A 27,490-nucleotide genomic window follows, 5' to 3' on the forward strand; every position below is an offset into this window, starting at 1 on the left:
TAATACAAATTTAACCTAAATTGACTCATTTAATAATTAACTTAAATATAAGTTTAAACTATGTAACTTAAATATCTAGGTTTTGGCACAAACAACCACCAACACCAATTGTCACCTGCTATCAATTCCCTCGGCTCAAAAACGTAGTTCTTGTATTTTACCTTGTACTAAATATTTGATTCATCAACCGAGAATTTAATTTATGAATCATATGAAATCTTTTGTTTGTTGTAATTAGATGGGGGATGAAAAGTACCCTCCTTGATTCTTTACAGCTAGACCATTTTGTTCGAACTTTGGAAACAAGGGAAGAGCAATTACAAAAGGGCAATGCAGAGAATTTATTTCAGAAGAGCCACAGGCTACAATATTGTGAGAATCCCTTCTCACAAGTACACTATTATTTCCCTGGTCATTACACATCATAGTAAAGAAAACCATCTATATCACATCATGCCGTGCCCTCCAGCAGACTGAGACCAAGCTGTGTTGAACTACTCCGGCAAACTTCAGAGCTCCAACTCTCAGCAGTTAAGCTTAGCAGGGAAGTACTGCAACAACAATGGTTCTTTGTGTTAAGGACAAATCATAGGGACTAGAAAGAATGTAAGAGCTTATTGGACAGTAATTTTAGGAAACATTTCGAAACAACTATTCTAAAAACAAATTTCAAGTGTTAGAAAGTTTAGAAACATTTATTAGAATCATTGTCAAACGGGTTCTAACAAAATTGAGTAGTTCTACCCTTTTCATTGAGGGAAAGTATGGCTAGACCTTCTCAACATCAATTCGGACTTTGCTCTTGCTGTAAAGGTCATATTTGCTGCACATACAGGAAAGGAATTGGAAAATAAACATTATAATTTATTAGGCAAGGTATAGTTAGGACTAAAAAGTACAAGAAAAAAATGGTAATCTTACTTGAATAGCTTGAGCCACTTCAGATCCTCGATGTCTTCCTCAGTCATCAGATGTTTATGTGCATCAGACCTGTGCAAAGCTGCCACATTAAACACTTTCATTAATACCAATTCATCAAGAAATCACCATTTTGTGTATAATTGGTTATATATTTAGAGAAATTTCTTTGTTCCCTCGACTCAGTAACAAAATAAAGCCTTGATGCTAAATGGGGTCCAAGAAATTTCTCTGATTTTTTTGTACTAACCACAAAAGGGAATGGTATATGATAACAGAAAGCCCTGCTGCAGGTAAAGTTGTCTTGTTCTCCTTGGCCACCTAAAAATGAGAGATGGGAAGTTAGAATTTTGTCACTCTTAACCTCAAAAACAATTAAAAAAAATCATGTAGGTAGAGTAGATAATGTGGGCAGAGTTTGAAACATGTACCAGGTACATGTAATCATCATGCCCCCATGACATCATCACATTCTCAAACCCACAGCCCTCTGAGTAAGCCCCATACTTAGTGTTGTAAGCAGGATTATGGTCGTCAGGGTTTTCCTTGAGATACTGCAGAGCATCATAAAAACCATAAGTCTGATTCAAATAATTAGAATAATTAGAGTAACTGGATATGTTTCTTTAGTAATATGGATTTGAAAGAAGACCAACCTTGTGATGAACAATGGACTCATCAAAAGCACACCCACCAGGGAATGTGTCCCCTGCAATACAACAAAATGATGAGATTAAATTTTTTTTTAATAGGTTTGATGATATTTACTGCAACATATGAAACAAGACACCAACAACAGCCCACTGAAGCAGTCCTCCAAAGGAACGAAAGAGGACCTTTCCCAGATCTGCAGTACATCAAGAGACAAGTCAAGCAATTGTTTCCCTACTTACAAACCAGATTGGATGTGACCCTACATTTCTATAGAGGTGTCCATTGGGCCAGGCCGCCTATTTTGGCCCGTGGCCCGGCACGCCAAAAGGTCGGGATGGGCCGGCATGGCCCAACACTGTAGCAGGCTGGGCCGGCACAGTCCAAAGGAGCAGGCCATGTTGGGCCTAAAGAAACAGCCCACCATGCTAGCCCATCGTGTCCATTGTGTCGACCCATTATTCCATTATTTTAAATTTATTTTTATTTTGATAAAAAATAAACAAATTCAAATATAATTTTTTTTACTATTTTTAAAAATAAAAAACTAACATTTCTATAAATTTTACAATTACAAACTCAATAAATATAAATGTAAAAAATAAAAAGTATAATTATTAGAAGTGTATAAAAAATAAAAAAATATAATTGTTAGAGGTGTTTAAAGTAATAAAAAGAAATTTTATTTAATAATGAAAAAAAAAACTTACGAAAAATGACTTTAAAAATTAAATTAAAATTTTTAACAAAGTGAGTGGCCCATGGGCCATGGTCCGCAAGCACAACCCATCAACACGGCATAGCCCGACCCAACACGATTAGCCCGCAAACTTATGGGCCTTGTCGGGCCACCTATTTGTCTTGCATGGGCCTGGTTGGCTCGTCACGATTTTTAAGTGGGTTGTGCTAGCCCAACACATTGGCCCGTAATGGCCCCGGTCAATATCGAGTTGTGCCAAACACCTCTACATTTCTACAACACAGTAAATACTGAGTCCTTTAGAGTCCGCCCATTTCATGGAAAAGTTCAATGTGACTCAAGGGTTGTAAAAATACAACTCCATCAACTTTATGGATATTGTCTACTTTGGACCCAAACAATCCTCGAGGTTTTAAAACTCATCTACAAGGTTCAAGAGGAGGTCATACACATATCATATCATCAATCTGATGTAGGATATCACAAATACCCCAAATGAAGACACAATATCCTCATTATATCACACGGGATTGCAGAGTCAAATAGGTAAGACCCCTTATATTGGATCAAACAAACTCCCACATCAAGATTAGGAATTAGGATTGATATCATTTATAATGAGTCACTCCCAACTATGCAAATATTGTCCCTGAGGATCCTCAAAGCCCATACAATATCTATAAGGTTGGGAGTGTTCCTTACAAGGGTCCTTTTGCCTCTACCTAATATCATTCATAGGATTTACGGAGATGAAGCAGGAATTCACCATGGATAAGGGCACAAGCTTTAACGTTATAGGACTTTTTGTGATGTTTGGTCTATAAAGTTGGTGACCACCATCAGTTAATATGGTTGACTGCTTCTGAAAATATGTATGTTTAGGTGGACCCTCAATGTAGAATTAATCATTCAGATTTCTGCAGATAATATCAACCCCATTTGTAAAACTTTACAAAGACTTCAATATATTTTCCATATTTTGATTAAACCAAACAAACATGAACATAACATAAGGTGGGGAAGTTCACGATACAGCATGAACTTTATGCAAATTTATTTTCATAACAAAGTCATATGAAGCAGGCAGACACACTGGCATATCCTTCGGCTTCTGTTTATTCATAAATATACGATTAGGGGACAAAGCTGGCGTTTCAGGGTGACACTGGTTCTGCAGGAGAAGCACAGCATGGGCAGCAACCGCCGGGAGGTGCAGGTGAGCAGCAAACACAAGCAGGGCATATGGGTCCTTCGTCTTCTTGAAGAAGCTCTGCATGAGAAAAAAGAAAAGACTGAATTAATCTCATCATGGAAACAAAATATTCAGTACCAGTGATCGATAATTGATTGGGTTTACCTCGTTGGGTGAATCGAGCTGCATCACATGATGATACCATTGGAGATAAAACCATGGCAAAGATGAAAATGGTGAGCAGAATGGACCTTGGGGAGTTGGTTCCTGCCATTTCTGCTATGATAAAATCTGATACCGGAGAACCATACTTATATAGATTGTGAAGGACTTAGTCATGGAAGTTACTTTGCGTATATGCTCCGAAGTATGAATGGAAAATGTAGAATTCGTAGTGTTTTGGGCACCAGTTTGTCCAAGTTTCCACCTTATTAATTAGACTTTCACCATTTTCAAACTTTTCTCCTTTTCACAACAGCCTTTTTCTCATCATCTCTTAGGTGGGATTGTGAATTGAATGAAGTTTGAGTCAATGCCTTGTAACTATAATGGTTCAAAATTCAACTCAAGCAACCATAATGGTTCAAAATCTACGGCTTTCATAAAAGAAACAAGAGAGTTACGATGAGCTGCTGTAAGATTAGGTAAGACTCTAGCCCGACAATCTTGATTTCATCTCACACCATTTGGACAATCTTAATTTCATCCCATACTATTTGAGATATTAGTCTATTTTTTGTTTTTTGAAGACTATTTAAAAAAGTGATTATACAAATACGTAGAATGATTGAAAATAAACTACTACATATAAAAATTATTTTTAAAATATATTTAAAAATATTAAAAATAGATTAAAAATATTTCAAGTTTTCAAACAGACTTTTGTTTTATAAATCATCATAAAATAGTTTTTGAAAATTATTTTCACAAGTTGTTTTTCATAACTATTTTTTAAAACAATTACCAAACAGAACCTATATTTTTCCAAATATTGTGGCAAAGTTTGATATGATTGAACCCTACACACTTTTGACGGGCTTGGGTTGAGTATAATTGGATTTAGGATAAATTCATGTCCACCTGTGTAACCCATTTAAATAATAGATACATTTTGGGTCAACCAATAGAATTGCCATATTTACCAATTCCTTGAGCTCAACCACATAGTTCTTGTAATTTACCTTGTACATAATATTTGATTCATCAACTGAGAACTTAATTTATGGATCATAATAGGTCTTTTGTTTGGCTTAATTAGATGGAAGATGGGAGGTAACCTCTTTGATTCTTCACAACTAAACCATTATGTTCAAACTAACAAGGGAAGAGCAATTACAGAAGGGCAATGCAGAGAATTTATTTCAGAAGAGCCACAAGCTACAATATTGTGAGATTCTCTTCTCACGAGTACACTATTATTTCCCTGGTCCCTAAACATCATAGAAAGGAAAACCATCTATATTACATCATGCCCTGCCCCTCTAGCAGACTAAGACCAAGCTATGAACTACTCCAGCAAACTTCAGAGCTTCAACTTTCACCAGTTTAGCTTAGCAGGGAAGTACTGTAACCACAATGGTTCTTTGTGTTAAGGACAAATCACACAAATCATAGGGGATCAGAAAAAATGTAAGAGCTTGTCCAACAATGATTTTGGGAAACGTTTCAAAACAACTATTTTGATAAAAATTTTCTAAGTGTTAGAAAACTTAGAAACACTCCTTAGAATCAATGTCAAATGGGTTCTAACAAAATACAGCAGTTCTAACCTTTTCAATGAGGGAAAGATAGTACGGCTTGACCTTCTCAACATCGATTCGGACTTTGCTCTTGCTGTAAAGGTCATATTTGCTGCATATATAGGAAGGCATTGGAAAATAAACATTAGAATATATTAGGCAAAGTATAGTTAGGACTAAAAGGTTAAAGAAAAAAATGGTAAACTTACTTGAATATCTTGAGCCACTTCAGATTCTCAATGTCTTCCTCATTCATCAGATATTTATATGCATCAGACCTGTGCAAAGCTGCCACATGAAACACTTCCATTAAGACCAATTCATCAAGAAATCACCATGTTGTGTATAATTGGATACATATATTTAGAGAAATTTCCTCATTCCCACAACTCAATAACAAAATAAAGCCTTGATGCTAAATGGGGTTCAAGAAATTTCTCTGATTTTTTTGTACTTACCATAAAAGGAATGGTATCTGATAACAAAAAGCCCTGCTGAAGGTAAAGTTGTCTTGTTCTCCTTGGCCACCTAAAAATGAGAGATGGGAAGTTAGAATTTTGTCACTCTTAACCTTAAAAACAATGAAAAAAATGTTATGTAGAAGGTAGAGTAGATAATGTGAGCAGAGTTTGAAACATGTACCAGGTACATGTAGTCATCATGCCCCCACGACATCATCACATTCTCAAGCCCACAGCCCTCTGAGTAAACCCCATACTTAGTGTTGTAAGCAGGATTATAGTAGTCAGGGCTCTCCTTGAAATGCTGCAGAGCATCATAAAAACCATAAATATGATTAAAATAGTAATTGGATATGTTTCTTCAGTAATATGAACTTGAAAGAAGGCCAACCTTGTGATGAACAATAGACTCATCAAAAGCACACCCAACAGGGAATGTGTCCCCTGCAATACAACAACATGATGAGATTACAAATTTTTTTAATATGTTTGATGATATTAACTGCAATAAATGAAACAAGACACTCACCAACAACAGCCCACTGAGGCAGTTCTCCAAAGGAAGGAAGGAGGAGGACCTTTCCCAGATCTGTAGTCCATAAAGAAACCATGTCAAGTAATTGTTTCCCCTACTTACCTTGTTCAAGGAACTTCACCCTCTTACAAACCTGATTCGATGTGACCCTACATTTCTAAAGCATAGTAAATAGTGAGTCGTTTAGAGGCTGCCCATTTCATGGAAAAGTACAACGTGACTATCCTTATTGTGTCAGTGAAGGCCCTTAAGGCCCGTACAGTATCAACGAGGTTGGGAGTGTTCCTTACACAGGTCCTCGGGCCTCTACCTAATATTATTCATAGGATTTATGGAGATGAAGCAGAGAATTTACCATGGATAAGGGCAGTGAGGTGCATCCAATCCTCGTTAGGATAGTCTTTTCGGATGGCCTCAGCTGTCTGCAGCAAGTGCTCGATCTGAGGCTCATCCAAGTCAGGATCACTTTCATCAACAACATCATTGAGAAGTTCACAGCATTCCCATATGCTCATTTGCACCCTGTTCAGCCTGCTGTACTCTTCTCTCATTTTCTTCACCTAGTACATAAAAATCAAAGGCCAAGGATTGATTCATTTCTCTGAAAAAATGAAAAGAATTGCTCAGAGTCTGATGAATTTTGAGGTTGAGGCGATCTTCTCACAAAGTCATATGTCTGGTTGATGTGATTGATTCTGTAGAAATTTTCTACCCCATCTTTTCTATCGCTTTCAGCATCATAATCCCTGAGAACAGAAGATGAAACATCGAATCATATCATATGTTACATATCTTGAAGACACATGTCTAAAACTGAAGCCCAGAACCAGAGATCTAGTTGCAGACATTAAAGGCCAAGGCCCAACCTGAAGCCCATACAGCCCAATAGGAATAGATCCCTGCATGGGTCAATTTCAAACCCAAACCCAAACCCAAGATCCAACTTTCTGACAGAAAAGACAAGGCCCAAATGGCCCAACCCTAAAACATGAAAGTCATAAGATCCTGGAATCTGCCGACAGCCGCCCTAATAACCGATGACCCTTTCCTATGATTTCCCGAGAAACAAACATAAAGGGAAAAAAAGAAAACACTGCAGCACATATAATCAAACAGGGAAAAAACACTTAAACTGGTAAAACACCTTTTTTTCTCCCTCCCCTTTATGAAAAAAAACAAAGGGGAAGAAATCCACCTGGTTAATAAGTCCAGGGTTAATTCCGTTTCCGGGATTTACCTAAAGGTATGCCCAAAAGCGTTGCTCTCCGGCACCACAAACCCACCGTCCAACACCAGTTCATTCTCCTGTTCAAAATCCACCTTCTCCTCCACCACCTCGACTGCCAAAAATAATTCAACATCAAAACCCACAAAAAAAAAAAAAAAAAAAAAAAAACTGTAAATTCAATATCAGATCTAAAACCCCAAAACCCCAAAAAAAAAATAGTAATTTAAAAAAAAAAAAAAGATTAAAAATTACCAAAATCAGGCTGATCAATGAGGATGGTCATCCCGGATGTGTAGGAGGAAACCCAGGAAAACCCACAAGAACTGAATCAGAGAAATGAACAAGAGGAAGCTGATTTGATGGTGGAGACATTATGGGTTTGGGGAGGTATTTATATCAGCCGGAAGTCCTTCCCTGAGAATTCGGGGGAATGGAGTCCTTGCATGAAAATGTTTTATAGTTTTGCAAACAAGTTTATTAAGATTGATGATTTTAGAGAGACGTCCTCTCCCCATGCAAGTTGGCAACCTCTCATGCAGACCTTGCCGCTGACGTGTCCACCTGTCACTCGAGGCTCCACCCTCTTGTCACCACTCCTATCCAGTCAGGATTTTTCGCTAGTGGTGGGCCCATTCTGACGTGTTATCTAGTCAAATACTGTAACTTTTGTACGTTTCCTTCTTTGGAGTATTAGCCTCTTGTTCCTTCCACCCATCATTTTCTCTTATGTCCACGCGCTGCCTACGTGTCGCCCTCCTGTCTCTGCCTGCTCTATCGTGCCGCCCTCATCTTAGCGCGTGGACCTGGGGTGTGTTGCGTGGAGGTGAGGCTTTTCGAGTTTGATGTAGTTCTTCAGGTTTTGACTTTCTTTGTAAAATCCAATAACATCATGAAACGTGGATACCGATCTTGACCGTCCGATCCGCATACTAAATTTTGACCTTGTCCACGATGGACCATCATGCTTGGGTCAATTTTCCTAAATGATCAGGTTTTCATCACTGCCACGTCATTTCAAATTATTATTAGGAGGATATTTTAACTTATTTTATTATTGCGCCTGATCTTCAGGTATCTGAACAATTAAAATTTTTGGTAATTAAATTCTGATAACCATATGATGTGTCACTGAATCAATCCTAAGGATAACATTAAAATATTCCCTGATTTTTCATATATGATAAGTCAATGCCAGGAAATATTTTTAAATTTATAATTTTCTAGAAATAAAAAATTGTCACAAAAATATTATAAATGGAACTAAACATATATTTATTAATTAAAATAAATTTATAGAATATTTTAAAATTAATAGTAAATTAATATATGGAATTTTAGTATTATCCAAAATTTTTAAATGGAAATAAATATCATCTAAAAGGAAAAATTAGATGGGTTGATTCGCCTATGCCTCATATGCCTTAATTACCTAAAATGATTGATTAATAAAAGGGATAATTTTGTTTTGAACTTAATTGGGTCGAAGTTTTGGTCCATAAAAGTTCACCATTTAAGTCAAAGACTTAGAAAAAGTATGAAAATTGAGAAGAAATAAATTAATTTTTTATCTTTTAAAAAAATGATCTTTATTGACTATGAAAAAAAAAAGTAAAAAAATATTAATTTAAATTTTATTTCTTTTGTAAACCTCAATAAAATTTAATTTAATTTAATAATTTTAAAAAATGCATCATTTTCCAAAAAATAAAAATAAATTATTATTATTATTATTATTTAAAAATCAAACATCTTAAAAATATATATTTTTAAAATTGTGTTTATAAAAAATAATTAAAATATGTCAAATTATTTTTTTAAAATGAAATATTTTTAGAATATATTTTTTAAAAAATAGTTTTCTAAAAATAATAAATTTTCAGAATAATTATTTAAAATAAAAAAGATCAAAAAGTTTATCAAACATTATGATAGAAAATATTCAAAATAATTTTGAATGGTATATTGGTTTTTTCACATTTTATATAATTTTCATCAATTATGCAATTTTTATGGATTAAATCTTAATTTTTGAGTCTAATCGGGTTCAAAACACAATTATCAGAAAATTTAAAAATTCATAATTTAAAGTGAGGACTGCAAAGGGTAAAAAGCTTTAAGGGTTTATTAGTAAATATATTTTAATTTTTTATCTGTCATATTTTGTAAATGGAAAATATCTCTTTTTATCGATCTTGTATGTACGTCAATAATCTTCATCGATAAGAGGATAGAGAAAGACAAAAATCTTTATTCCACATATTGACAAGCATTTATTTAATCTTCCAGGTTAGTAAATACAATTATCGCTCACTTAATTTTTTATTTTTAGTATAAAAATAAAAATAGAAATTTTTTTTTTTCAATTAATCTTTGTGTTTGATGATACTAAAAATTAAGTACATTTAAAATTATTTTTTCCTAATTTTCTACATTTAATAATTATAAAATCATAATAATATGAATACAATACAAATGAAAACAAAATTTTATTTTGAAATTTAAATAAGAAAAATAACTTGTATGGTAAAAAAAAATATATTATTTCGATGGAATAAAGGAATCAAAATCATAATAAAAATGAGATATTTTATTAAAAATAAAATTTTTAATTTTATTTTTATTTCAAGAATCATAATCCTTGCAAAAAATTCAATTTTCATCTTTCATTCACCGAGTTATCTTAATAATTTTAAAATAGTAAATAAAATGAACGTTATTAAAAAAAAAATTCTTTTTAATTTTATTAAAAATTTCATGCATGCACATTCAACACGTGACACCATTTTTTTTTTTGAAACAGCAGGGATGGCGGTGCCTCGCACGTGTGAAAGATACCAGTTCGGGGTGGTGGAAATGTCACGCCCAGATCGATACGTAAAACATAAAAAGTTATGTGCGGGAATGGAAGTCACTGTCACTGATATCTAATGATTTAGCCAGCTGGCAACACTTCACCTGCGACCTAGAATGGGCCACGTCAACAGCGGCTACATTAAAGTAGTGGAAAGTTGGTTAGTGACAGTGAGAAAATCCACCACATGTTTATTAATTTTTTGGACTGTCGGTGAAAAAATATCTTCGATTAATGATAAACAAAGCATGGCTACCTGCTCCATGTTTGGTAGTGAGGGAAAGGAACAACTATCTGCTGCTTGATGTCCCACTGAGTTAAATAGGTCCTGCAAGCTCAGCAGATTTGGACCATTCGATTCAGACATTTTTCCCCCGAATGGACAGTCTCTGTGCATTGAAATTAACGAGTTCATGACAAAATAGAGCAGAGCCGAGAAATTAAGTGCATTTTGTCCTACCAATCTCCTTCTGTTTGGTTCAGATGAAAACTACATTCTGAATTAGATAAGTACACAAACCCGGGAAAATGAGTTATGATGGAAGTGAGAAATTAGCAGAGAATTCGGTTAGAGCAATGTAGATGATCTCGGATGAAAAGGGGATCAAAATTTCATTCTTTTAGATGGGCCTTGGTCGATGATGGGATCAAGAGCAGGAAGCTGTGGCTCGGCTGCTTGCTGGGTTTCGGGGCCTTTCTCTCCTTCCGAAGTTGGCAGGGGAGCATAGCCTTCTGGGAATTGTGGTGGTGGAGGGGCTGGAGGTAGCTGCATGAAAAGAAAAAGAACATCCACTATAAAGAATCAACTCCAAGAAACAATAAACTCAAATCTATTTTAAGTAATAAGAGATCAAATCCCATTAATTCCTTTATCCATCCACCAGCTTCTACACCTGTATGCTGTGGCTCAGGGCTGTAAAGGGTTGGGATGGATTAGGGTTTAAATCTTCTAATGTCCTAATATTATATTCATATAAAAAAAAATGAACAGGTGCTCCATGACTTCTGTTAAAGCTTCAGAGATTTGGGAAACAAAACTAAAATGTAATCATGATAAAGATAATCTAAGCCAAGAAAGGGAGGCATCCATATTCATGTAGCCAAGCCAAATAGTTGGGTTTAATGCTTTTTTTTCAATGTTTTTGTTGTAAGGGAGCAGTGATATTAACTTCCATGCCCTTAAGGTGGCTTACTCACTAGGGCTTCCAGATGTGACTGGAGTTGGATTTCAGTTTGCGAGAGGAGGAAAAATCTTTGTAAAAGGAACAAGTCATGTATGAGTACAAGAATGCAAGACTGTACTTCATCCTTCATATAGCATTTGTCTGTCATCCAATCTAAAGATAAATCAACTGTAAAAATCAATTAATCATACATTCCATCAGATGTTTGTTATTGTTCCCCAGGGATGATCTTCTATAATGTTTTGATAATTTCCTACATTTGTCCACGGCTATGTAATTAATTCTCTTCAATATATTAGCATAAAAGGAACTCCCTTTGGATGGGTTAAGGTTACCTTGCGCTGTAAAGATGCAAGAATCTGGTCCACTCGCATGACTTCCTTAAAGTCGATTGTCTCTTTACCAACCTTTGATTCAAGTGCTGGATTTTCATTTTCAGCATCCACTGCATCAGAAGGAAACAAGAATTGAATTGATACGTGTGCGGCTAATAATGAAAAGGAGATATTTATGCGGCTGCCACCGATATTCTGTTATGCCATACTTCTGCCTACACTTCCATGATAATGACATCACAGTATAAAATCAAGTTGATTATGCCAACTATTTGAAACTTCTGGATCAAAATTCTTGGATTCAAAGGCAGCAAAACTTAAAGGGTGTTATGTTCCCAACACCTACCATCAACTAGTTCCAAAGACAAATTGACAAACATAAACACATTATTCTAGTAAGCAATATGATAACTGTAGTCCTTCAAATGTATGCCACATTCTTTAATTTGAAAATAATGATGGCCTCTCTTCCATTAAAAAGAGGAGAAAAATGAGATAGCATTCAAATACCATATCCAATCTTCTCCAGCTTTGAGGCAGCGGTGGTAAAAGCCTTTGATATATGATACAGAGCCCGGCCCTGCCACACAGGTCCACAAACAAGAAAAAGATTGAGATCAAGTTCACAGAAACAAATATATTAGATGACCTTAATTATTCAATCCAGTGTTCCCAAGTTTCTATTATGTATGGTGCATATATCAAACAATTGCCATACAACTAAAGCTTCCATATTCGGAAAACAAGAAATGGTTTCAAATTTCATGTTTAATGGACTAAGCACCTAACAATCTTTCAGAAAATCATTGTCAGCACCTCAAGTAGTTCCATGATGCATATTCAGACCCAAATAAACTTGTATAATGATTCAAATGGCTTCATCAACTGAATCATATGAACGTATAATAATTTTGAACTTTTTAAATTGGATTAATATGCCAGTACAAATGAGCTATATGGGAACAAGAGGACAACAAAGATAACAGAACTTACAATTCGAGCTGTAAAGACATTGCAGAGTTGTGGAGCTTGGTAGATTGAACCATCCAAAATATAATAAGTAAGCATTGGTGTAACTTTCTCAGGGCCATCTCTCTTTTGCTTCCGGATGACAAAGAGGTGGGGCTCCATAACTTCATTCAGCATGAATTCGGTACCAGTCATTTTCCTGTAGATAAAAATAACCATCATCCTTTACAGTGCAGCCCATCAAATCATATGGGGATGTCAACATGACGCCTAGTAGATACTTTGTCGCCTCATATATGATCTCTTTAATTAACACATGAGATATTAACAACTTGTTAAATAGAACAATTCAAGTGTTTCGTTTGCCAAGGAAGGCGGTCCACAATCTTTAATTAGTTTTGGCAACCTAGAAGGCTCAGAGTACATTTCTACATCTGGTACTGAGCTTGAGCAGATTCCCGTGTTCCAAGAATTGTGTTTTGAATTTGAAATGAAGAATTACACAAGGGAATGGCACTTAATTCAACTTTGATGGAATCCCCAAAAATTTTCTTGTTCCTGGTTTTCTTCAATTCATTATCACTGTAAATCATGATTCTCAAATTTAGCAGTAATTTAAAGTCGTGATATCAATATCTTGATCCACAGAGGATATCAAGAATGTTTCAAAGTTCCAAAAAAGAAATAGACTCCAAATACTTCCAGAAACCCTAGCTGATTGAAAAACATAGTAAATAACAAAGTTTCGTGGCTGAGAAAAGGTAAGCGAAGAAAACAAACCAAAAATTGAAGCTTAGATTTTTTTCATTGAACTTGAGAAGACTAACGCGCCCATTCCACTTCCCTAATTCTTCCACACACTTGGCTTAATTTAGTTGAATTTTAATTTCCTTTTTAAAAAAACATAAATAACATAAGACATTATTCACATTTCCATTTTCTTTTTTCTTTTTTCTTCCCTCCGTTTTCTCAGCAACCAAACAAAGACTAAGAGAAATTTAAAATGCACCTAAAAAAATACTAGGGAACTTCGAATAAACCTATTTCCATTCAGTTACCATGAACAATTGAGTTGAAATTAAACATTTTTAGCAAACTGAAGCAACCACATAAGCCACAAAACCACGCAAAATTTCTTATCGGCTTGGTGGAGTACAAGAATTTATGCAAACAACTCAAGACATAAAATTTAAAAATTTTCCTTTCATCTCCTCTTTCTCCTCGATTTTTTCAGAAACTAAACCAACCAAAATAATCAAAATAACGAGAAATCTTACGACAGATGCGAGGTGTCGAGAGGATGAATTGATCGTAGACGAAGCTGTTCGTTATTGCAGGTCCAATCGTAGAAAGGAGACAAAGCAAAGTAATCAAACACGAGGTTTCGATCCAGAGGGTAGGAGTTTAACCATAGCTGGTCTCTGAAACAGATGCCCGTCATGTCTGTTCCCGGCGGAGTTGGGGTCGCCGGCAGATTCCCGTCGAAGTTAGGGTTTCCCGCCGCCGCGTTCGGCGGCGCCATCGGCGTCGACGTCATTTCGTTCTTCTTGTCTGCGGGTACGTCCGTTCAGAAACGGGTTTCAGATGGCTTTAAATATGTTTGTTTATTATTATTATTATTATTATTTTATCTGAAGTTAAAATAAAATGTTAAAAACTGAAAAAAAAAAAAGTAATAAAAAATAATAATAAAAACAAACTTCTAGAAAATTTTGAGAATTGTATAAGAATTTTGACCTTTTATTCTCGTTGACCGAAAAATACATCTGATAATTGCACATACATTTGTATTGACTTTTATGTGATATGTTTGAAAATGTCGCATCTATCTACGAACTTGCCACGTCAGCTTTTCTATTATTTTTTTTAATAAAAAGAATTAAAAAAACTTAATCTTAAAAAATACGCGAGCGCTTTTTTTAATTTACCTTAAAAATTATTTATTTATTCAACTTTAGAGGCCTCTACTAATTGCAATTCTAAAAATTTGAATTTATTTTTTGAGGGAAATGTTTTTAAAAATAGTTTTTAAGTTTTTAAAAACTATTGTGTGATATTTTATTTAATAAAAGTTTGTTTGAAAACTTAAAATTTTTTTAATTTGTTTTATATATTTTTAAATATGTTTTAAAATAAATTTTATTTATATTATTTTATTTTTAATCATTCTTCATATTTATATAATTATTTTTTAAAATAGTTGATTGAAAACAAGTAAAAATTACCGAAAATAAGATGTTTTTAAAAATAATTTATTTTCTATTTTAATTAAAGTACAAATATTGATAGAACCCAATAAATGTTGCAGAAGAATTTTCAACAATCTTAATTTTCCAGAGACCAATGTCCATATAAACTTCACTATCTTGCATGAGGCATTGAGACGTCGAGGTCAATAGCAAACAGATCAATGGAATTAGCCCTTGATGTTGTATCTTGATATTTTCTCGACTGTGAAGCACTTTTGTTGCGGTGCATTTCCATCTGCAGACACTCCTTCAGCTCCACAACCACTTGACTCATTGCTGGTCTTTGTATGGAGCTTTTGGGCACACATGCCATTGCTGTCTCTACAAGTTTCCAGGCCGAGTTGGGGTTGAAATCTCCATTTAGCCTAGAGTCGACTACAATGCTTCTTATTTCCCCTCTTGCAAGCCTGGGACTGAATCGACTGATCCAGTCAACTAAGTGTGTGTTCTCATTGTTGGAATTTTTATATGTGGACTTACATAATCAATTTAATAATGTCATAAATCAGTGTTATTTATTTTTTGCATTGTGGTCCATAATGGAACTGGACACATATTGTTGCTTGATTTTTTATGGGCTCACCCTAATTCACTTGACTGGCCCATTAAGTCAAGTGGTGGTCCAAATAATGTGTGTGATATATATATGAATATATATATATATATATATATATATATAAAAAAAAGAAAATGAAGGGCTCTCTCGTTGGTTTTGCTCCCTGCTCTTTCCTCCTTTGGCTGAAAGAGAGCACGCACTCTCGTTTTGGACTGAATCTGGGTGTAGAAGGGAAGAACTCATTAACCCGTAATTCTCGCACCATCAAGCTCCTCCATGACAATAGTGAATATATGTGTGGTTGCCTATCGTGATCCTATATGTGTCAAATTGTTTTTGTTGAGATAGTTTATCTCCCTCTTTTGATTGTTTTATTATTGTGATAACTAAGGTCCATGCGGGTATTGTAATTGTCCTATCGATGATAACAATGCTTGGTAGGATGCTTAGATTGGTGAAGGAAATTAATTGTATATTATGAATCGTACTAATTTTCTTTACCCTTTCGGTAATAAAATTAGTACATCTTGATTGTAATATTTAATTAGTTGTCCTTACCGCCGTGGAATTTTCAAAATTCCAAGCTATTGCTAAATTGAGAAATTCTGGAAACTAGCAAATGCATGATTTTGTAGTAACATGCATATTGCTTAATTTTGTTATTTTCCAGCTACTAGCAATCCTGGTATTACTCTACAATTGTCTGCCATCAAACCTCTTACTGGAATAATTTTGAGGAATGTTTTGAGTCTTTCAATGTGCATATGACTATGCACATTTTGGACTGGGCTTTGAGAGTTGATAAGCCAAGTAAATTTGAGTTCTTCCATATTGTGGCACAAACGCCTAGGTCATATTTCTAGGCAAAGATTAGAGAGATTGGTTAGAGATGGTGAGTATTATGGGAGATATGATGAGACTGGACGGAATTCTGGACCATTCGCTAAGTTTCCGTTGGAATGCGGCATTGATGCTAGATATACAATGTCAGGCACTCCTCAACAGAATGGGGTTTTGCAGAAAGGAGGAATCGCACATTGTTGGATATGGTGAGGTGCATGTTGTCTAATTCCTCCTTACCAAAATTTCTGTGGGGTGAAGCCTTAAGGACTGCGACATATATTTTGAATCAAGTGCCCAGTAAGTCTGTGCCTAAGACACCTTATGAGCTATGGTCAGAGAAGAAACCAAGCCTTCATCATTTCCATGTTTGGGGATGTAAGGCTGAGGTTAGGCCATATAATCCACAGTCAAAGAAACTTGATCCTAAAACCATAAGTGGTTTCTTTGTTGGTTATTGCATTGGATCAAGGGGTTCCAGATTTTATTGTCCATCTCATACCACCATGATCATTAAGTTAGACAGGGTTGTATATTTTGAAGATGTGAGCTCTGTTGATGAAAGATCTAGTGGTATCTGAAGTTTGATAGTATTATCACCCAAAATGTTTTTTAAATAGAATACAGTTGACAGATGCATATATTTGAGGGTCAGTGGGAGTAGTTACATATTTCTTGTTTTATATGTTGATGATATACTACTCGCATCAAATGATTCTGACTTGTTGATTGAGACAAAGCACATGTTGTCAACCCATTTTGACATGAAGGATCTTGGTGAGGCTTCTTATGTCTTGGACATAAAGATTCTTCGTGATAGGGCTAATGGAGTGCTTAAATTGTCTCAAAGAGCCTATATTGAAAAGATATTGAAGAGGTTCAATATGCACAACTGTAAATCTACTAAAGCGCCAATTGTGAAGGGTGATAAATTTTCAAAGGCTCAGTGTCCTCAAAATGATGATGAAAGAGAGAAAATGAAGACCATTCCTTATTCATCTGTGGTGGGCAGCCTTATGTACACTCAAGTATGTACACGCTCTGATATTGCTTTTGTTGTGGGCATGTTGGGAAGGTACTTGAGCAATCCTGGGAGTCAATATTGGAAAGCAACTAAGAAGGTCCTTAGGTATTTGCAAGGAACTAAGGACTTAATGTTGACATATCAGCACACCAGCTTACTTGATGTAGTTGGATTTTGTGATGCTGATTTTGCTGGCTGCATAGATGATAAGAAGTCCACTACGGGCTATATTTTTATGATGGCATGAGGAGTTGTATCTTGGAAAAGTGTCAAGCAGACACTTACAGCATCCTCAACTATGGAGGCAGAGTATGTGGCATGTTATGAGGCTTGTTGTCATGCTATGTGGATGCGGAATTTTATTTCAGCTTTGGGAGTTGTTGACTCCATTTCTAGACCGCTAAAATTATTTTGTGATAATTCCGCAGCTGTTGCTTTCTTCAAGAACACTAGGAGTATTTCTCGCTCCAAACATATTGATGTAAAGTTCTATTTTGTTAAGGAGAAAGTGGCAGAGTCTCTTGTTGATATTGAACACATGTCCACAAAAAGTATGTTGGCGGATCCATTAACAAAAGGCTTACCCATAATTGCGTTTCAGGAACATGTATCTCAAATGGGGTTGTTGGAAGCCTAGGTTGTATTAAGTTAGTGGAGCCATTTTTGGTATTATAATATTATGGTATTGTTGGAAGGATTGCTACTATTGTATATTTCCCTGTGAATCAAGCAATGAAGCATGTATGATTGCTTTTGATTATTTATTTTGATGAGATTCTATGGGACATTGATTTATGATTATGTGTATGTTGTAATGTTTGATTATGTAGTCCAAGTGGGAGATTGTTGGAATTTTTATGTGTGGACTTACATAATCAATTTAATAATGTCATAAATCAGTGTTATTTATTTTTTGCATTGTGGTCCATAATGGGACTGGACACATATTGTTGCTTGATTTTTTATGGGCTCACCCTAATTCACTTGACTGGCCATTAAGTCAAGTGGTGGTTCAAATAATGTGTGTGATATATATATGAATATATTTATTTATATATATATATATAAAAAAAAGAAAGGAAGGGCTCTCTCGCTGGTTTTGCTTCCTGCTCCTTCCTCCTTTGGCTGAAAGAGAGCACGCACTCTCGTTTTGGATTGAATCTGGGTGTAGAAGGGAAGAGCTCATTAACCCGTAATTCTCGCACCATCAAGCACTGGAGGAGCTTCCTGAATACCAGAAAAGAGGAAGAATGGCCTTTCAGTGGTCCAAATAATGTGTGTGATATATATATGAATATATATATATATATATATATATTATATTATATATATAATATATATATATATATATAAAAGAAAAGGAAGGGCTCTCTCGCTGGTTTTGCTCCCTGCTCCTTCCTCCTTTGGCTGAAAGAGAGCACGCACTCTCGTTTTGGACTGAATCTGGGTGTAGAGGGAAGAGCTCATTAACCCGTAATTCTCGCACCATCAAGCACTGGAGGAGCTTCCTGAATACCAGAAAAGAGGAAGAAATGGCCTTTCACGGAATTAACCAAGGTGAACGTTTCTGTTTTTGCCGTTCAATGCATGCTTAAATATCAACATGTGATCCTATGTTGTTTAAATTTTCTTCACTCATGGCCTGGTATGAAATCTCTCATTTCTCTCAATTACAACGGCCTGCACACAATTTTTCTCTTAAAACAAAACCCTAATTCATAAAAGGGTTAAATGTAGTTCCTTGACACGCTCCACGTTAGGGTTCATTGTTTGTTCAAGAGGGCCGTTGTGAGCCAGGCTGCTATGAGCACCCAGCTTGTGCATGAGGCACGATGGTGGGCAAGGCTCTTGGTGCCTACTGATTGAGAATGGAGTGGTAGTTAGGCTCGGGCCTGCTCCAGGCTTGAGGGAGTTGTAGGGGCAAACTCATCACTCAAATAAAAAAAATTATTCAAAGGATGCACTCCCTTAAACTCCACAAGCTAACCAGATAGTTCAATTCCTGTGAGCTTAGTAAGGATCTCGATTCCCACGAGCTCAACAAGGAGCTTGATTCCTACGAGCTTGGTGGGAGCTCAGCTTTCAATGCCTTCGTGTAGCATAAAAAACATTAATTTAGACTTCACAATCCAACACCCAGAGTTCATAGAGATTGTTACTGTTGTAGAAGACTTGCTCAGGATCGAGGTAGCCGGGTGTGCCAGCAACTTTAGTTGATACAATAGCTCTACTCTCTGATGGCATGAATCTGGACAGCCCAAAATCAGCCACTTTTGCTTGGAATTTTCCATCCAAGCAAATGTTGGAAGTCTTAACATCTCTGTGGATTATTGGTGGCTTGCAACCTTCATGTAAATATTCAAATGCTGCAATTCCATCTTCCACTGCTGTTAGTTATTTAGATAAGGAAAAATCCATGTTCAGAAAGAAGTTTCATGCTTGCTAACCTTGTGCTACATCAACTGCTATTTGAAGCCTTTGTTCCCAACTCAAGACCAGAATGTCCTTTCCTGCACCTATAACAGAATAATTACATACAAAATCAGAATTGATGCAACGATTACTCCCCATCATATAGATATTGTCTGCTCTGGTCTCAAAAGTTTTTACGATTTTAAAATGTGTCTATAAGGTTCGTAAGAGTCCATATATATATTTGTTCTCGCAAGTTTCCGTTAGCCATATACTCATATACGTACAAGCCTGAGTATACAAGCCCCTTGCATCGTCCTTCATTACAGTATCCAATTAGGGGAGCCAAGTTCCGATGATGAACTTTTGTCAACAGCTGAGCCTGTAATGCAAATGGGTTTACTCAGATCCAAGCCAAATTGGAAAATTTCCAATAATTTTTCATAGATGAAGAAGATATGCGCTTGCCTCTGAGCGGAACTCCTTAAACCCTTGAGCTGCTTGTTCTGATAGCATCTTCACAGCGACTTGAGTGCCATCGTTCAAGTAGCCACCATAAACTGATCCTAATCCTCCTTTCCCAAGTACTTTTTGGAAGTTGTTGGTAATGTTTACAAGTTCAGAATATGTAAATTGCAGATTCTTTGACTATAATCTTCCATCTTCTTCTTAATTGGCTTTGGATTCAAGGGCTATGCACAGAGATGAAACAATTGTTATATAATTAAACAAGCATTTTTTTATGATCATTCCAAAATCATTTCTTAAATAGATATCAATCCCTTGCCATTGTTGTCGTCTTCTTTTTAAGCCCCACAAGATGAGGAATGCCCTCAGAAGTACTAAAACTACAGCAATAGATGCAATTAGCGGTATAACGACACTCTTCTTGTTGTTGCATGAGGCCATTACACAAAGATTTGGATTGCCATCCACACTAGCACCAAATGGAAAATTTTAGGACATTCAACTGAATCAAGATGGTCTAAAACTTGAATTTGGTCAGTCTGTCAAGCAAACCTCAAAGAGAGGGATCCATTTTTGGATCTTTGGATAAGAAGTGATGGAACTGAACCTGTGAATTCATTCCCTGATAAGTTTTTGCAAAGCCACATAGGATTCTGTGAACACACGATTTCATTCATAAGCTGATATATAAATATTACAATTTTAGGCACATTGCTGTTGAGTCAATACCAAACCCAACTAACACATCTAGCTTTTTCAAAAACAAATTCCACAAAATACGGATCTTCACACCTTTACAACTAATCCTACTGTTAACAAAACATTTCTTAAAGTATCTATAAAATTCTCAATTCTAACATTCCTCCTTGAGAATTTTCTTAGAGACTCCAAGCCTTGATCTTAGCTCTTCGAACTTGGCTTTGGAAAGTGCCTTGGTTAATATGTCAGCAATCTGATTTTCTGAGCAACAATGCACCAGATTGACTTCACCATTCTTCTCAGCTTCTCTAATTGCATGAAACTTCACATTTATGTGTTTGGTTCTTCCATGCTGCACAGGGTTTTGTGCAATAGCAATGGCTGACTGTTGTCAACCCAAATTACAGTAGCATCTGCTTGGTTTTGCCCCAGATCAGTCAGCAGTTTCCTTAGCCAAATAGCTTGGTTTGCAGCTGCTGCTGCAGAAATATACTCAGCTTCTGCTGAGGATTGAGCCACAACCTTTTGTTTTTTGAATTCCATGAAAAAACTCCACTACCAAATGAGAAAGCATAACCAGAAGTGCTTTTGGAATCATCTAAACTTCCTACCCAGTCACTGTCTGCATATCCTTGGAGTTCTTTACTTTCTTTCTTAACAAACCACAACCATAGTCAAAAGTACCTCTAATGTACCTTAGAACTCTCTTAGCTACCCCAAAATGAATTTTACTAGGTGAGTGCATAAACCTTGAGAGTAGGCTTGCTGAGAACATTAAATCTGGCCTTGTAGCAGATAAGTAAAGCAGACTACCTATTAGGCTTCTGTAAATGGAGGCATCTGCTTTGATGTTAACTTCATTCTTTGATAATTTCTCATTCACAACCAAAGGAGTTGCTACAGATTTGGATCTTTCCATATGAAACTTCTTCAAAACCTTCAGAGCATACTTCTGTTGTGAGATGAAGATTCCAGCTTCACATTGGTGAATTTCCATGCCCAAAAAATATTTCATCTCACCCAAATTGGACATTTCAAACTCACTTTCCATCTGCACCATGAATTGCTTCAAGATTTTGAATTACAACCTGTAACCAGCAGGTCATCTACATACAAAGAGACAATAAGCTGAACTTCTTCTTGAACCTTCAACACATATAGAGTGGCTTCACTTTCACTTCTTTTAAATCCTTGCTGTAGCATATAGGCATCAATTCTACTATACCAAGCTCTTGGTGCTTGTTTCAAGCCATAGAGAGCTTTGTGGAGCTTGTAAACTTTATCTTCACAACCTGAAACTTGAAATCCTTCTGGTTGCTCAACATAAATATCTTCTTCAAGCACACCATTTAGAAAGGTAGACTTCACATCAAGATGATGAATTTTCCAGCCCATCTTTGCTGCTAAAGCCACCAGAAGCCTTATAGTATCATGCCTAGCCACTGGAGCAAAGGTATTTGAAAAATCAACACCATACTCTTGAGAATAGCCCTTTACAACCAATCTTGCCTTAAGTTTGTTTACAGAACCATCTGAGTTATATTTGATTCTGAAAACCCACTTAACTCCAATTATCTTTTGATTTTTGGGTCTATCAACCAGCTCCCAAGTTCCATTTTTCTTTATCATTTTTAGCTCCTCCTCCATTGCAACTCTCCACCCATTTTCTTTAGCAGCTTCATCATAACATGTAGGCTCCTGTAATGCTACATCACATCTCTCATATATTTCATCAAGTAACCTTGTTCCTCTTACTGGAACATCATCTAAGTTATCAGCACCAACTTCATCTTCAGTTTCTTCTGTAATTTGGGGAATGGTTACCCCAATTTGATCAACATCTTCTACTTCTATCTCATTTTTCTCCCAGTTCCATACTGTTGCTTCATCAACTTTGATGTCCCTGCTAACCATTATTTTTTTTGTTTTCAAATTGAAAACTCTATAGCCCTTGGAGGTTGAGCTATATCCCAGGAAGATTCCCATTTCAGCTTTGTAGTCCAACTTGTCTCTTTTCACATCTGGCACATGAGTGTAACACAAACTCCCAAATACTTTCAAGTGCTCCACAGCTGGTTTAACTCCATACCAAGCCTCAAATGAAGTTTTATTCTTCACAGCTTTGGTTGGAAGTCTGTTCAACAAATACACAGCTGTGTTAACAGCTTCTGCCCAGAAACACTTGGGCATTTTCTTTTCAAATAGCAGACACCTTGTCATCTCCATAATGGTTCTATTCTTCCTCTCACTCACTCCATTTTGTTGAGGGGAGTAAGTGATAGTCAACTGATGTACAATTCCAGCTTCAACACAAAACCTGTCAAACTTGTCTGATGTATATTCAGTCCCATTATCCGATCTTATTACCTTAATGCTGCAATTTGCTTGATTTTCTACCAAGGCCTTGAAATTCTGAAACACACCAGCCACTTCTGATTTTTGCTTCATAAAGAAAACCCAACACATCCTTGTTTTATCATCTATGAACAGGATGAAATACCGTTTCCATTCAACGAGGGTGTCTTCATTGGTCCACACACATCAGTATGGATCAATTGCAACCTTTCTGAAGCTCTCCAAGCCTTGTTTACAGGAAACGACAATCTACTTTGCTTCCCAAATTGACAGACTTGACACACCTTTTTTTCATCACAAATGACAGGTAGGCCTCGTGTTAAGCCTTTCTGATGCAAGTGTTTAAGTGCAGCATAATGAAAATGGCTAAATCTCTTGTGCCACAACACAGACTCATCAACAACAGTCGTATAGGCATGCAAATTAGTCTCTTTCCACTTAATTGGAAAGCTTTTGTCTTTCATTTTTACAGTCATCAACTTACAACCAACATTATCAACAACGGTGCAGGACATTTTTGAAAATGCAAAGAATAATTCTTCTCTAGCATTTGACCCACACTTAATAAGCTTTGACTAATTTCAGGCACAAACAACACATCTGAGACATATTTAATACCTGTTGGAGTCTCAACAGCAACAACTCCCTTGCCCTTGACATCAACCAAATCTCCATTTCCAATCTTCACTTTCGACTTATATGACTGATCCAACTCCTTGAAATAGCTCAATTCAGGAGTCATGTGGTTTGTACAACCACTGTCAATAAGCCAAGTTTCTGTGCAGCTGCTCGTTGCATGACTTGTAACAATAAACAATTGTTCCTGTTGCTGCTGATTTTCAGCCATTTGTGCTTGTTGTCCTTGCTCCCCTTGCTGATCATTTTTATTCTTGCATACCTTCTCTACATGACCAAATTGCTTGCATGATCTGCATTGTACACTTGGCCTATACCAACAAAAATTCTCTGAATGACTCTGTTTCTTGCAGTGAGGACATGGAGGATATCTCTTCTTGCCACCACTTTTCCTTCCTTGGCCCTCATTCTTCTCTTTATCTTTCTTCTCACCAGATTGCTTTTTCTCTCTGCCTTGAGAAGCTTTTCTTTTTTGCAGTGCAAGAAAAGCTTCTTCATTGCTTTCTTCCTATCTCATTGATCTCCTCTGTTCTTGAGCTTGAAAAGCATGAACAAGCTCAGCCAAGGAAATTTTGGTTAAATCCTTTGAGTCTTCAAGTGAAGAGATCTTGGACTCAAATCTTTCAGGCAAGCTCACTAGAACTTTCTCTACAACCCTTTGGTCTGTTAGATCCTCACCAAGAAGCCGGATTTTGTTAACAACTTCCATGAGCCTGTCTACATATTCTTTGATGAACTCATTGTCTTTCATCCTTAAAACTTCAAATTGCCTCTTCAGATTCAGAATCTGCATTTGCCTAGTTCTGTCACTCCCCAAATACATCTCCTTGAGCTTGTCCCACGCCTCTTTTGGTGTTTCGCAAGCCATAATCCTTGTGAAAATTGTTCTGAGATAGCAACATGGATGTAAGATAAAGCTCTTGGAGCTTTAGCTTCTTCTTCTTCATGAGCCCTGATTTGATTGAGGGTTGGATTGTTTCCCAAAGGCTGTACTTGCCTTTCAGTTTCAACCCACTGCCACAAACCAAGACCTCTCAGGTAAGCTTTCATCTTAACAGCCCAAACTTGATAGTTTTCACCATTGAAAACTGGGGTTGAAAGAGCAGACGTATTGCTGGAAGCCATGAGGGTTTTTAGAGAAAGCCTTGCCGGTGGTTTTTTTTTTTACTCACAGGTCCTATTAAGATCTTTTTGGTGCTCTGATACCATGTGAACACACGATTTCATTCATAAGCTGATATATAAATATTACAATTTTAGGCACATTGCTGTTGAGTCAATACCAAACCCAACTAACACATCTAGCTTTTTCAAAAACAAATTCCACAAAATACGGATCTTCACACCATTACAACTAATCCTACTGTTAACAAAACATTTCTTAAAGTATCTATAAAATTCTCAAATTCTAACAGATTCAGTCCCTTCTCTATATGTTTGCCAAAAAAATACTTACATTATGTCGAAAAAATGAATCTCATTAACTTACAGGGTCTTCAATAGAGGCAGTTGGCTGAGAAAATCTGGCACTTCTCCAGTTAAGACTATTGTTTGATAAATCTCTATAATGAAATAACTAGTACAGTTAGAGAATTAAAGTGTTGAAAAATGGAGTTCACAGATGTTATATTTGATTTTCATTGTATTACTTTATACTTACAAGTACTGTAAGGATTCGAGATTGGACAGTGAAGAGTCTATTTTCCCGGACAACCCACTTGAAGACAGGTCCCTGGACACAGAGTAGAATGATATTCATTAAGAAGAAAATTCAATAATTCACATTAGTCCATCACATTAGCTTGTTTTTCCAGGGCAGAAAACTCACAGAGAAATGATCCTGAGGGATTGTAACCACTGTAGCTGCACTCAAGGCCATCCCATAAGTGCTTTTTTGGAGCACAAGGATCACCTTGCCAGTTCCTCTTCACTCCATACACTGACTTTACGTTCCGATAGCTTCAACTACAATTCCAAAAATGTAAGACAAATTCCCTTTCATATGAAAACAACTAAAAGGGGTACTAAAGGCATATATCATTAGTATTGGTTGATATCAATACTGGTTGTTATGATATTTCGCATATAGAAAAAAAAGTTTATAATATTATATATAGATGTGTTTTAAAGTTATAAAAGTCCTTTTAAAAGCGAACAATATCTACATGATTGGAAACATACTAATATAAATGCTATTAGAGTTGATTCCTTTAAAAGCACACAATATCTACACAATTGGAAGTGAGTTATTATAAATGGTATTAGAGTTGATTATCGATTCTAATATAAGAGTTTGTTTGACTCTATCTTAATAAGACACAATATATATATATATATATATATATATATATATAAACTTTTTTTAACTATGTACACATATTTTTAAAGCCATGAGGGTCCAAGGACTCAAAGTGGAAGCCGCAAGGGCCTAAGGACCTAGGGCAAAAGTACTCGTAAGGGCCTAAAGACCTAGAGCAGCAACCATGAGGGTCCAAGGGGCTTTAGGTTCCTCTTTATGTATGAACTCTTTTTAATTATATAGATTGGTTTTAAAATTATGATGGTTTAAAACAAACAATATTTACATAAAGCATGAGACCAAAACACACAATATATACAAGTTTGAAAGCAGGTTGTTACAATTGAGTTATGGTTCAAGTATGTATAAAAAGTTACAAACTCACCATCACTTTGTTCAGTTGGTGATTGAAGGAACTCCTTCACCATCACTTTGAACTTCTATTTTTTTTTAATTCAAAAGTAACTACTTTTTTTGTATGATAGATTTTATATTGAAAACAAGAATAAATTTGATATTTTTTAATAAATTTGTTTCTCATATTTCATTTGATATGAAATCCATATTTAAGGGTTTATATAGAAAAAAAAAACTTCCTAAGAAATTCCTCAAGTCTCCATTAAAGTTGTATGTGAAGATCACTATAAATAATTCTATTCAATCGAAAGGATTCAACTCAATGCAACCCATATTTGTGTGGACTCTATTTGAGGCTTCCCATTTAGGTAGAATTTCTCTCATTGTGTTAAGATTTTATTAATTTCCTTAAAAAAGTAAAAATAATAACAATAAAATAAATAAATAAAACTTCAAAAGCATAGCTCCTAATAAACACAAACCTATGAGATATGGCACCATGTGTGCATAAAACCCTTAGATGCAAACCTCAACAACATAGCCTAAGATGTTTTGAGCTATGGCCACATCTTTGTTAGGTTTACAACAATGTCACTCCTTTAAAAAATGATGACTCAAGAAGTAAGACTACAAATTTGGAATACTTAAGAGTTGCTATTAGTCCTAAAAAATATGTCTGAAATTGTTAATTTGGGCTTTGGCACAACTCCAACCTTATGCTTTCTTGGCATGACATGGGCTATATATGCCATGCTAATAATAACTTTAATACAATATTCTTTGCTACCTGCCCAGAGTAAAATCTCTTTCTTCTTTCAAATATTGCAAAAAC

The 27,490-nt window shown here is 35.8% G+C and overlaps 2 protein-coding genes and 1 pseudogene across 2 annotated transcripts; all 3 read right to left on the reverse strand.

Moving 5' to 3' along the window:
* Positions 1 to 317: 317 nt before the first annotated feature.
* LOC117910775 lies at positions 318 to 2,028 on the reverse strand (annotated as a pseudogene).
* A 2,706-nt stretch (positions 2,029 to 4,734) lies between these two features.
* LOC117910777 (inositol oxygenase 1-like) lies at positions 4,735 to 7,834 on the reverse strand. Its single transcript, XM_034824924.1, has 11 exons — positions 7,677 to 7,834; positions 7,434 to 7,536; positions 6,861 to 6,942; positions 6,552 to 6,756; positions 6,191 to 6,250; positions 6,053 to 6,105; positions 5,843 to 5,965; positions 5,659 to 5,728; positions 5,410 to 5,488; positions 5,231 to 5,312; positions 4,735 to 5,025 (listed from the first exon to the last, which is right to left on the reverse strand). Exons 1-11 carry the CDS (start codon positions 7,705 to 7,707, stop codon positions 4,999 to 5,001), a joined length of 915 nt encoding a protein of 304 aa, XP_034680815.1. The 5' UTR covers positions 7,708 to 7,834; the 3' UTR covers positions 4,735 to 4,998.
* A 2,765-nt stretch (positions 7,835 to 10,599) lies between these two features.
* Positions 10,600 to 14,328, reverse strand: LOC117910778 (mediator of RNA polymerase II transcription subunit 6-like). The gene is made up of 5 exons (XM_034824925.1): positions 14,041 to 14,328; positions 12,788 to 12,962; positions 12,305 to 12,374; positions 11,795 to 11,904; positions 10,600 to 11,041 (listed from the first exon to the last, which is right to left on the reverse strand). The coding sequence occupies exons 1-5, from the start codon at positions 14,298 to 14,300 to the stop codon at positions 10,880 to 10,882; spliced, it is 777 nt and encodes a 258-aa protein (XP_034680816.1). The 5' UTR covers positions 14,301 to 14,328; the 3' UTR covers positions 10,600 to 10,879.
* Between the last annotated feature and the right edge of the window lie 13,162 nt (positions 14,329 to 27,490).

Source organism: Vitis riparia, unplaced genomic scaffold (assembly GCF_004353265.1).
Source record: "Vitis riparia cultivar Riparia Gloire de Montpellier isolate 1030 unplaced genomic scaffold, EGFV_Vit.rip_1.0 scaffold849_pilon_pilon, whole genome shotgun sequence".
NCBI classification, from domain to species: domain Eukaryota; kingdom Viridiplantae; phylum Streptophyta; class Magnoliopsida; order Vitales; family Vitaceae; genus Vitis; species Vitis riparia.